Source organism: Pseudonaja textilis, chromosome 16 (assembly GCF_049901715.1).
Source record: "Pseudonaja textilis isolate UNSWEBS1 chromosome 16, rPseTex1.2, whole genome shotgun sequence".
NCBI classification, from domain to species: Eukaryota; Metazoa; Chordata; class Lepidosauria; order Squamata; family Elapidae; genus Pseudonaja; species Pseudonaja textilis.
Window position 1 is genome coordinate 1484105 of NC_142005.1, and position 12818 is coordinate 1496922.

The 12818-nt window shown below is 44.0% G+C and overlaps 1 protein-coding gene across 1 annotated transcript in view; it reads right to left on the reverse strand.

Moving 5' to 3' along the window:
- PCNX3 (pecanex 3) overlaps window positions 1-11518 on the reverse strand; it is a 55721-nt gene extending 44203 nt beyond the window's left edge. Inside the window, 1 exon segment of the mRNA XM_087914120.1 lies at window positions 10504-11518. Within this exon segment, the coding sequence (XP_087770246.1) occupies window positions 10504-10656 (153 nt within the window). The 5' untranslated portion in view covers window positions 10657-11518.
- Window positions 11519-12818: the final 1300 nt, after the last annotated feature.

Below are 12818 nucleotides of genomic sequence, written 5' to 3' on the forward strand. Positions count from 1 at the left end.
ATGGATGCTGTTAAGTGAGGCGTTTTTGTTTGGCTCCATTTCGCGACTTTTTTCATGCCGTGGTTGTTAAGCGAACCTTTGCGGTTCTTCAAGGAGTAACCCGGCGGTTAAGTGAATCTGGCTGTCAACTCATAAAATATTTCTATGGTCTTTTTAGAGTGCAGTCATAAATATGAATCGGTTGCCGATATCTAACAGGCTGCCACAAAGAGGAAGCGGGGTCAACTTATTCTCCAAAGCCCCTGAGAAGGCAGGACAAGAAGCAACGGATGGAAACTAACCCAGGAGAGAAGCAACCTGGAAACTTAAGGAGAAATTTCCTGACAGTGAGGACAATTAACCAGTGGAACTGCTTGCCACCAGAAGTTGTGGGTGCTGCTCCATCGCTGGAGGTTTTTAAGAAGAGACTGGACAGCCATTTGTCTGAAATGCTGTAGGGTTTCCTGCTTTGAGCAGGGGGTTGGACTAGGAGACCTCACAAGGTCCGTGGTTGTAGGAATTGGGTCTGCCTAGTGAACAGAAGGACCAGGGGTGACCTGGTAACAGTCTTCCAAGATTTGAGGCGCTGCCACCAAGGAGACGGGAAGTCTACCTAATTTTCCAAAGCACCAGAAAGCGAGACAATAAATCACCGCTGGAGGATCACTAAAGAGAGATTCAACCTGGGAATAAGGAGGAAATTCCTGAAAGGGAGAACGTTTAATCAGTACAAAAGCCGGCTTCCCAGAGTTGTGGGTGTGTGAGTCGGGTGCACAATGGTGAGGGTGCAGAAGGCTACAAGGGGGATGCACAAGGCACAGGTCAGAGAAGTGTAAAACAGTTATGGAGAGGTCAAATGCATGATCTATTCTACTTCCTGTATCTATCCTGACAGTTTTGCACAGAAAAATTAAAAAGAAAGCAGGATGTGAAAGCGAAATTTCAACACCATGAAGCGAAGGAGGCTCGGCTAAGCTTCCCCAAAGAAGAGGGAAAGTCTACCTATTTTCCAAAGGGGGTTGGACTAGAAGACCTCCAAGGTCCCTTTTATTCCGTTAAGTACGGCTGGTCCTTGCTGTGTGATTACAGCAACTCTGAAACTCTGGGTTTGTTCTGCGGGAAACGGATGGAGAAGTTCAAGGCTTGATTGTAAGGGTGGGGTCCCCCCCGTGTCCCCCCACCAAAAAAAAAAAACACTGGTGCAGAGTGTGGCTAGATGGGCCCTGGGAGAAAAGAGGATGTGAGCCTCCCCGTTGGGAGAGGCAGGAGGGGAGGTGCATCTCTGCATGTTTCGCAGCTCATACCCTAAAATAGGGGTGCGAGTGACGTGATGCCACCAACAGCAGCCACACACTGGACTGCAGTGTCGCAGGTTGTAGGTTGCCCAACACCGCCCCCCCCCCAAAAACAAACACACCCCTCCTCCAAAATCCTAAGCAGGAAAACATTCCAGAAGATTCTCTGGATTATAAGGGGAAGCCTTGGATGGAACCCAACAAGCGGTTAAGTGAACTAAATCCACCCATCTTAAAGCAGGGTGGTTGGAGGGATCCTGGGAGTAGAAGTCCGCCCATCTTAAAGCAGGATAGCTAAGAAATTCTGGGAGTTGAAACCCCCCTCATATCTTAAAGCAAGCTGACTGGAGGATTCTGGGAATTGAAGTCCACCCATCTTAAAGGAAACTGGAGGATTCTGGGAGTTAAAGTCCACCCATCTTATAGTTGCTAAGGTTGGAAAACACTGGATTCAGAGGAAACGTTAGACCAGGGGTGTCCAACCTTGGCAACTTGAAGACTTGTGGACTTCAACTCCCAGAATTCCCTCAGCCAGCTTTGCTGGCTGAGGAATTCTGGGAGTTGAAGTCCACAAGTCTTCAAGTTGCCAAGGTTGGACATCCCTGTGCCTCTTTTAAAAAAATCCCTGCTCCCTTCTGAGTCACAGTGGGAAATAACACTTCAAATTAGGGATGGATTCCTGATTTGACCTGGGCCTGCCCTAGACCTCTTCCCTGCCTTTTAACGGTATCATTTGAACTCAACTCCCAGCTCAGTTTGTTTTGACTGCCGCAATCCTTTCATGAATACCTAAGGGATGACCGGCGTTGTTCTTTTTAAAATTCAAAGGAAGAGCTGAAAAAATGCCGTTCCGGTCCCAGAATGCCCCCCCCTCTCTTTGTCGGGCCAGGAACTCAACTCAAAAGTAATCCTCAAAACGATTCGTCCAACTTTGGCTTAAAAATACAGGTAGTCTCCATTTTACAATCTGTTTTAAGGACCGCTCGAAGTTGCAACGGCCCTGAAGAAAGTAACTTACGGCCGGGTTGTTTTTTTTCTCCACAGTTACGACCATTGCAGCATTCCCCATGGTCATGTGATCGGAATTTAGATGCTCGGCGACTGGTTCATATTTACGACGGTCGCAGCGTCCCAGGATCACACGATCCCCTCTTGCGACCTTCTGACAAGCAAACTCAACGGGGAAGCCCGATTCAACTGAACAACCCTGTGACCAACTTAAAAAGTACGGCGCTTCACTCACTGTGGCAAGAAAGCTCATAAAAAAGGGGGCAAAACCCATTTAGCAAATAATAACCACCAGAGTCATAAGTTGAGGACTTCCTATATTAAAAAAAAAGGTAGCTCCCGTCTTCAGGGCCGCCAATCCCACTGTTCAATCCCTCTTACTATATACAGGAGTTCCTGCCCCCACGCCAAGGGTTCGGTTAATTCCTGTAATTAAATCCCACTATTCCCTGCCTTGCAGTTTGGAACAAGAGCCGACAAGTTCCCACTTTTCTCTCTGCAGCGTCTGTCCAAACAAAGAGGGCTGCTTTGTACGAGGAGGATTGTTGTTATTTCCTGTTTGTTTGTTTTTTAAAAAAAAAAATTCTTAAAAAGTGCAAGATTGATTAAAGCGTTGTATTTGCACAGTTGACACATCCACTCACCTATTTAAATTATCAAGATTCAGCCCTCGTCTTGTTCCTACAAAATCAGACATTTCTATCTATTTTTTTTTTAATTTATTCATTCCATCTTTATCCTGCCTTTACTTAACTCAAGACAGTTAAGTAATAACTGACAGTTAAGTAACTGACTAATGCTCCTTCCTTTTCCTATTCCCCCCACAACAACAACCCTGTGAGGTAGATTGGGCAGAGGGAGAGTGATTGGCCCAAAGTCACCCAGCCAGCTTTCGTGGCTAAGGTAAAACTAGAACTCAGCATCTCCTGGTGATTGGCCCAAAGTCATCCAGTCAGTTTTTGTCCCAAGGCAAAACTAGAACTCAGCATCTCCTGGTGATTGGCCCAAAGTCACCCAGCCAGCTTTCGTGGCTAAGGTAAAACTAGAACTCAGCATCTCCTGGTGATTGGCCCAAAGTCATCCAGTCAGTTTTTGTCCCAAGGCAAAACTAGAACTCAGCATCTCCTGGTGATTGGCCCAAAGTCATCCAGTCAGTTTTTGTCCCAAGGCAAAACTAGAACTCAGCATCTCCTGCTGATTGGCCCAAAGTTACTCAGCTAGCTTTCATGCATAAGGCAGGACTAGAACTCAGCATCTCCTGGTGATTGGCCCAAAGTCACCTAGCCAGCTTTCATCCTAAAATGGGAATCGAACTCACCACTGATTGGGGAAATCTGGTAATAGAATTTTGGGGAAGGCACCCCAGTTGGATTCAGCTGCCCTTCAGATCTGCAAGGAAGAACTGAGCTTTGGGGCCCCCACAGGAAGAAAACTTCCTACAGGTAGTCCTGGAGTTACAACCACAATGGAGACCAAAATTCATGTTGCTAAGTTGAAAACATTAGTCAAGCAAGTTTTGACCCGTTTTACAACTTGTCTGGCCGCAAGTTGCTCAGTGACTCTTTGCGGTTGTTAAGTGAATCTGGCTTCCTCGTTGAGTTTGCTCGCCGGGTCGCAAAAGGGGAATTGCATGACCCAGGGAGACCCTGCGACCGTCATAAATACGAACCCGTTGCCAAGCCTCCGAATTTCGATCATGTGACAATGGGAGGGCCGCAATGGTCCTTAAGTGTGAAAAATGGCCATAGGTCCCTCTTTTCAGTGCCGCTGTAGCTTTAAACTGTCACTAAACGAACAGTTGCAAGTCAAGGACTAACTTGCACACTCCGCGATGTGCATTAAGCAGCGTTTGATTCTCCCTGCCTGAAAGCAAAATTCCAGGGCGCTCAGCCGCTTCGCTTGCTCGGCTTGAAATTCAACCTAAGTTTTAGGGTTTCCCTGTTTCGGGCATCTGGCTTTGGGAAAAAGCAATGCAGATTTTAATCCAGGCTATGAAAGCAAAACTCTGGAACGATCCCATGGCAATTAATTGATGTTAAGAATCCAACTTTTCCAGAACCTTCAGCGCTCTTATTGATTCCTTAATGCACTAAAATGATCTGCAGGTTATTTTCGCCCTCGTTCAAGGGTTGCAGGAATACCGATATTCTGGTCACCAACCAGACAGAAAGGTTGGTTTACACTCTCATTATTACAGGCAGTCCTCAATTTATGGCCAAAATGGAGCCCGACGTTTCTGTTGCTTGAGGAGACCGTCTATTGAGTTTTGCCCCATTTTTAAGACCTTCCTTGCGACAGTTTGTTCAATGAATCACTGCCGTTGTTAAGTGAGTAACTCGGTTGTTAAGTGGCTTCCCCATTGATTTTGCTTGTCAGAAGGTCGCAAAAGGGGGAATTGCAGGTCATAAATATGAGTCAGTTGCCAAGCGTCTGAATTTTGATCTTGTGACCATGCTGGATGCTGTCAGGATTCCAGCAATCGCTCTGATTAAATCATGATTCTCGAGCCAAACTTCAAAAAACTTCAAAGGTTTCATTAGAGGCGACATACTGGCCCTGCCCTGTGTGAAACCAACTCCGGCATACGTCATTGACAGTCCCCTGTGACCCTGTTTCCCCCCTCCCCACTGGGCGTGTCATAAATCACATTCTCCAATTGAGCACGTCCACAGGCTGGGTGTCATCAATTACGTTCTCCAATTAAATATATTCGCGGGCAAAAGCTCTGGTAGTTTAGTTACAATCTTTTAAAGCTAAGAGTTGGAATGTGCTTTCGCTTCCAAACCGCTGCGCGGCTCTTCCAGATTTCCTTCCTCCTTTCCCCCTTTTTTATGGCAACTCCTAAAACAGGCATATAGGATTGTTTTATGAGTTGACAGATGCTACACTGGTCCTAAGTGTGAAAAACATTCCTTAAGTCACTTTTTTTTTCAGTGCCTTGGTAACTTCGGTCACTAAAGGGACTGTTGTAAATTGAGGACTGCTTGGATCACCTTTAATATATATTAAAAACCATTATTTCTGCCGTAAGAATTGCTGCTGACTCCTTAATCTCCTGCCTTTCCATTCTATGCCGTCTTCATTTCATGGCACGTATCAGCTAAGTTGCATTCTCTAAGAAGCCAGATCCAACACAATTTAGGAAATGCAACTGGGTAATCCTCTCCCACAGCCACGAACTGTTACGACCACAATGGGGCCCAACATTTATGTTATTAACTGACACATATGATAAATGAGTTATGATGATGATTACTTTGCTGTTCTGCACGTACACTGAGAGCTTAGGCACCAGAGACAAATTCCTTATGTTTCAACAGGGCCTATACGGTACTCCTTCTATTTCTATTTCCGTTTATTTTCTATGGACCTTCTCCTAACAAGGCTTATAAGTCTTCATCTAGAACTCTACCCTTCCACTATACAGGTAGTCCTCAACCTACGACCACAACCTACGATCGAGCCCAAAATTTCTGTTGTTAAGTGAGACATTTGATAGGTGAGTTATTATGATTACTATTAAAGTATTTTGTTGTTTTTTTTTCATCTACACTTGAGAGCTTATGCACCGGAGAGGAATTCCTTACATTTTAAGATGGCCTATACAGTATTGTTTTTATTTTTACTTCTATTTCTATTCTTGTTTATTATCTACGAATTTTCTCCTAACAAGGCTTATAATTCTTCATCTAGAACTCTACCCTTCCACTATACAGGTAGTCCTTGACTTACAACCACAATGGACTCCAAAATTTATGTTGTGAAGGGAGACATTTGATAAGTGAGTTATTATGATTATTAATGGATTTCATCACTTGGAAGCCTGACAACAGCACTTGGTTGTTTTGCATGTACACTGAGAGCTTATGCATCAAAGACAAATTCCTTGTTTCAACACGGCCTATACAGTATTCTTCCTATTTCTATTCTTGTTTATTATCTACGAATTTTCTCCTAACAAGGCTTATAAGTCTTCATCTAGAACTTGAGGTAGTCCTCAACCTATGACCACAATGGAGCCCAAAATTTCTGTTGTTAAGTGAGACATTTGATAGGTGAGTTATTATGATTATTAAAGTACTTTGTTGTTGTTTTTTCATCTACACTTGAGAGCTTATGCACCGGAGAGGAATTCCTTACGTTTTAAGATGGCCTATACAGTATTGTTTTTATTTTTACTTCTATTTCTATTCTTGTTTATTACCTACAAATTTTCTCCTAACAAGGCTTATAATTCTTCATCTAGAACTCTACCTTTCCACTATACAGGTAGCCCTCAAGTTACAACTACAATGGAGCCCAACATTTCTGTTGTGAAATGAGACATTTGTTAAGCGAGTTTTCTCATTTTATGACCTTTCATCTCACAGTCGTTAAGTGAATCACTGCAGTTGGTAAGTTACTAACCCGGTTAAGTGAATCTGGCTTCCCCCATAGACTGCTTGTCAGAAGGCCTCAATAGGGCATCACAGAACCTCAGGCCACAGCAAATGGTCGTCAATATAAGTCAGTTGCCAAGCTTTTGAATTTTGATCACATGGCCCACAGGGATACTGCAAAGGTCGTAAGTGTGAAAAACGGTTGTAAGTCCCTTTTTTCAGCACCGTTGTAACTTTGAATGGTCGCTAAATGAACTGTTGCGAGGTCAAGGTCTGCCTGTACACACAAGAGGTTAGGTAGTCCTCGATGAATAACAATTCGATTAGTGACCAAAGTTACAACAGTGGCAGGAAAACGGCCTTATACAGGTAGTCCTCAACCTATGACCACAATTGGGCCCCAAATTTCTGTTGCTGAGTGAGAAACTTGTTAAATGAGTTTCGCCCCATTTTTACTGCTTTTCTGCCGCATTTGTTGAATTAGCTGCACGTTGTTAAATGAAGCTGGTCCCCCCATTGACTTGGTCAGAAGGGTTGCCAAAGGGGGCCACGTGACTCTGGGGCACTGCCACTGTCATAAATATGAGTCAGCTGTAATCCCCCTGGGGGAAAAAGACAGGGAAAGCAACGTGGAGGGTTGAGAAAGCTGCCACATAACATCGATGGGGAGAATTGAGAGCAGCCCCGTCAGAGCAAGAGGTGAGCCTGGATTAAACCATCACCAATTTCTTTCCCAGCACTTGCTAAAATCGAGCAGAGGGGGGGTTACAGGAGCCTTCATTTTTACGTGTTTTAAAGCAGGGGTCTCCAACCGTGGCAACTAGAAGCCTGGCAGACTTCAACTCCCAGAATTCCCCAGCCAGCTTTGCAATTTCTTTGCTGGCTAGGGAATTCTGGGAGTTGAAGTCTGCCAGGCTGAACGTTGCCACGGTTGGAGACCCCGGTTTTAAAGGAAAGGAAAAGAAACAGGGAGATAAAGAGAAGAAGTGAGGCGCTTTGGGAAGTTTGGAAAGAATTGCAGGCAGCCTTGCACTTACGACAATTCATTTAACAACCGTTCTAAGTTACAACGGCACTGGAAAAATTGACTTATGACTGCTTTTCACACTTACCACCGTTGCACCATCCCCCATGGCCACGTGATCAAAACCCAGGCACTTATGGTTAGAGATAAGAGGTAGAAATAGCAAGAATGTTCAAGAATAAATCTGAAAAATGTTGGAAATGTCATCAGACACCTGGCTCATATTACCATATGTGGTGGACTTGTGCGGATGCTAAAAAATACTGGACTAAAATCCACACGTGGTTGGAAAAAATGACAAAAAAACATATAGACTTGAAACCGGAGATATTTTTATTGGGAATTTTACCTGAAATATATAGTAAAGACTTGAACTACCTGATTGTAAATGTATTAACAGCGGCTAGGATTGTATTTGCTAAAAACTAGAAAAATGAGAAAATACCATCACAGGAGGAAATCATTAAGAAAATATTGGAATGTGCTGAAATGAGTAGATGGACATTTGAAATTAGAGAACAAGAGGATAAACAATTTTATAAAATTTGGGATCTTTTCTATCAATGGTTAGACAAAAAAATACAGTAATGAAATATGTAGACTTTTAGAAAATAATAAATATATAAAGAGGTACTTCTTTCTTATTATATCTACAAAATGATTTTAGGATAGATTTGGGATGATAATATGAACTGTTATAAAATAAACTAAGTAAATTATGATTATCTTGTAAAACATGAATGAATAAAAGTATAGTCAAATGATTAATAATGATATTAAGGTATTTAATTTTTGATTGACAATATGAGATTATATGCAATGTAATTGTAATTGAAGACTATGAAATGGAAGCACAAAACAATTTGTAAACCAACCGGCACACTGTATGTACACCTATGGAAGATAGCTTGATGTTTTTATGTTTTGTTTGTTTATGTTTGTTTTTAAAAACCAATAAAAAATAAAAAAAAATAAAAAAAATTAAAAAAAAAACAAATTAGATGCAGAAAGATTATTATTAGGTAAGAATTAAACATAAAGAGGGTCGACAATTATAAACACGTTGATCTAATTAATAGAACTACGGTATAAATAAGCTAATACAAAGAAATTCAGTTAAGATTATTTTGTTATACTATCATTGTTGTTATAAGTATATGTGTTGATAGTTCTGTTGGTTTTTTTCTTTTGCTTTTTTGTAAATGACATGCCCTGACAATGCACTGTATTCAAAATGTTCATGAATAAAAATAAAACATATACTCAAAAAACAAACAAACAGATGCTTGGCAACAGATTCACATTTATGACAGTTGCAGTGTCTTGTCCCTTTTGCGACCTTCTGACAAGCCAATGGGGAAATCAGATTCACTTAACAACCATGTTACTAACTTGATTTCCTTAAGGTGAGTCCACATCTCTGTGGTGGGGGGGAAGAGTCTGCCTACCGAGATGAGGTGGACCAATGGTTGCTTTTGTGGTGTGGAGACCATAACTTGGTCCTCATCACCAATAAGACCAAGGAGCTGATAGTGGACTATAGAAGGATCAGATCAGACATCCAGCCCTGGCTTATCAACGGAGACCGAGGGGAGCAAGTGGCCAGTTTTAAGTTTCTGGGTGTCACCCTAAAAGAGGACCTGACCTGGGGGGCTCACATTGCAGCCCTGGTCAAAAGGGCCCAGCAGAGATTCTACTACCAGAGGCTTCTCAGGAAACAACAATTGAATGAGAAACTGCTGGTGACCTTCTACCGCTGCACCACAGAGAGTATCTTAACTCACTGCATCTCTGTAGGGTTTGCCAATTGCACAGGGGCAGATAGGACGGTGCTCCAGAGGGTGAACATTGTTGCCCCTCAGGGGATCACTGGTTGCCCTCTCCCCTCTTTGGAAGAGCTTTATATCTCCCGCTGCCTTAAGAAAGTTCAAAACATCCTCAAAGATCCATCTCATCCTGGGAACCCTTTTTTTGAACTATTACCAACAGGATAATAATAAAAACAAGGACAAATAGGCTGAAAAACAGCTTCTATCCCAGGGCAAAAGCTCTTCTGAATTCCGCTGTACAGTGCAGGGTTGGTACGGTGTCGGGGGTTTTTGGTTCAATGTGTGGAGGGTGAAGGATGTGTGTTTGGGTTTATTTTCATGGTCGTGGTCATGATGTGCACTGAAGAGGGTATTTGATTTTGCTGTATGAAGTACTATGACAATAAAGTAAACTAAACTAAACTTTTGCGACCTTCTGACAAGTGAAGCCAGATTCGCTTCACAACTGGGTTGCTGACTTTAAGTGGCTTCCGCACTGACTTCGTCATGTTTTACTCACTTAAGTTCAGTGAAACCCTGCAGCGATCCACTTAACGACCGTGGCGAGAACGAATGTTCACTTACTCAAGTAAGTTCAGTGAAATCACTGCAGCGATCCACTTAACGACCGTGGAGAGAAAGGTTCCGCAAGTGAGGTCAAACTCATTTAACCAAGGTCTTGCTTAGCGACAGATAATTTGGGGCTGAATTTAGGTCGTAAGCCGAGGACTACCTGTCCAGAAATTAACTGACAGAATAGGAAATTAGCTACAGAAGTTCACCCACTTAACGGCCGTGGCTAGAAAGTGCTGCAAGTGAGGCCAAACTCACATAGCCAACATCTCGCTTAGCGACAGGTAACTTGGGGCTGAAATTTAAGTCGTAAGCTGAGGACTGCCTGTACCTGCCCAGGAATTAACGGATGAATGAGGAAATGAGTGACAGAAGCTCAGGCCCCAGATTTTAGGGGTTATGACCCCCCCCTTCCAGCCCCTCTCCCCTGGACTCACCATGTAGAGCAGGAAAGGGAGGATGAGCAGAAAAATCCAAGTGTAGAGGTGGAAACAGTTGGAGAAAGTGCTCTGATGCGGGTCGAAGAACCAGCCGCCGGTCAGCGAAGCCCAGACGCCCTGGCGTAAGATCTGGAGCACCTGCGACCCCATATCCACGGTGGGGCCTCCTCCTCCTCCTCTTCTTCTTCGTCCTCTTCTTCCTCTTCCTCCTCCTCCTCCTCCTCCTCCCGAGGGAACACCACTGGCCAGCTGGCGCTCCCAGGGGCCTTCATTAAGGCAGCTTGAGTCCCATGATCTGGAAGGGCTGGGGAATCCAGAACCCGCCGCCTCTGCCCCTCCGGGGTCCCGGGAGGTGGGGAGGCCCACCAGCCCTTCCTGGGGTGCCAAGGGCTCTCCAGGGGCCCCGGACGACCCTGCAGGGATGGCAGGCGGAGGCGAAGCTGCCCCCACAATTTGGGGCACCTTCTTCTGGGTGCCGCTGCTCCTCTTCTTCAGGCCCGCCCCTCACGCCATGGGGGCGTCCCGAGGAGGACCCAGGCAGGGTAGCCACGCAGGGGGTTCTGGGAGGGGAGGCCGCCCCGCAAAAGGGGGTCCGAGGCAGCAGGGGTGACCAGTGGCCCCCAACACTGCCTACAAGGGGAGGCCCCTCCACGCCTGGGCCATGAGAGCCTCTGCCGGGATTGCGGGGGGTGCTATAAGGCCGGGGGGGCGGAGAGAGGAGGCTCCGCTTCCAATTCCCGGGGTCCCCTGGGGAAACCGGGGGCACCATGAATCCTTTAACGGCCCCCGAGCCTCCCCTCCCCTGAGTCAAACAATTCCGGGGTCTCGTTCACTTCCGGGGTGAAGGGTCAGCCCCGCTTGGCCTTAAGGAGCCGAGTGTGGAGGGCGGCTGCGGGGGGGGAAACTCTCGGCGCTCGCACCTCATCGGGGATTGGGGGGGAGGCCGGAAGAAGCGCCCGAGCAGCTGCAAGGAGAAGCGGCGGCACTGCGCATGCGGAGTCCCCTCACGTCCGCTTTCCGAGACCGGAAGTCAAGGCGGAAGAAGGAAGGAAGAGGGAGGGACTCGGCCGCCTGGCCGCCTAAGAGCTATGAAAGAGCAGAGGGGGAGAAAGAGAGAGAAAGAGAGACGGGGCGACGTGAATCCGAGTTCAGGTTTTAATTGGCTCCCGTCAATTAACATTCTCCTATTGAGCAATTTGCAATATGCTGGAGGCAGAAATGAAGCAAAAAACCCACTTTTCCCTAAATCGGTGCAGATGAAATTCAGATGTGTTTTGTATTTCATTTTTGTGTTTTTAAATTATTTTCTATTGAAAACGTCTGATGTGTAGTTTTTAGACAGTAAACAGGTTCAAAATTATATATGAAATATATACATGAAGTATCTATTTTCCCATCTTTCAATATTATTTTGAACCCATTTGCAGGTTCATATATGTGTATATGTGTGTGTGTGTTTGAATATATATGTGTGTATACTGTATGTTTATATACACACATACACACATAAACACACGTCTATATTAATACGTAAAGTAAGAAAGCAAACAGATGGGTGTTTATATTTACATACTGGTTAATATTAAAAAATAGGACAAAAATAATCATCTAAATGAAAATAAGCAAGTTAAACATGTATAGCAAAGGTATATGTGTGTATGGATGTGTACAGGGATACTACATAAAGGATAAAGAAGATAAACTGTATGGAAGAAAATGTGTGTGTTATATTTGTGCTGTTTAATGACCATAATAAAGTTGTTTATTGATAGAGAAAAATATGAGTAGATAAATAGTGCACAAGAAAGCAAAACTGTGTGCACTATATCCATCTTATGCATTTTACATATGTGTGTGTGTATTTCATTAGATAAGAATAAAATCTTATACTTTATATGTAAAAATATAAAAGTATGCACAGATAGAATTTATGAAAGCCAAGGTATGTGTTGATAGATAGCACAAAATATGCAAAGACGATGTGAAAGGATATAAACCATATGCCATGAATACTGAGAGAGAATAAGCAGGTAAACATTATAAATTGAAGTATAAATGTGTGTACTGACAATACTAAAATACATTGTAGGATTATGGATGTTCTTCCTACAAATATAATCCAGCCAGCATTACCAGGTTGGCGTAAACTGTACTCCTACCATTCAGTCCAATTCAATCCGACCGTGAACAGGCTGCACTTACACGATACTATTGGGGAAGGATGGTAAAATATCAGTTCCCACTCTCCTACCAGTGATAAAAACAAATATGTCAAAGTCGTTAAAGCAACCCAGAAACATTCCACTCAGATA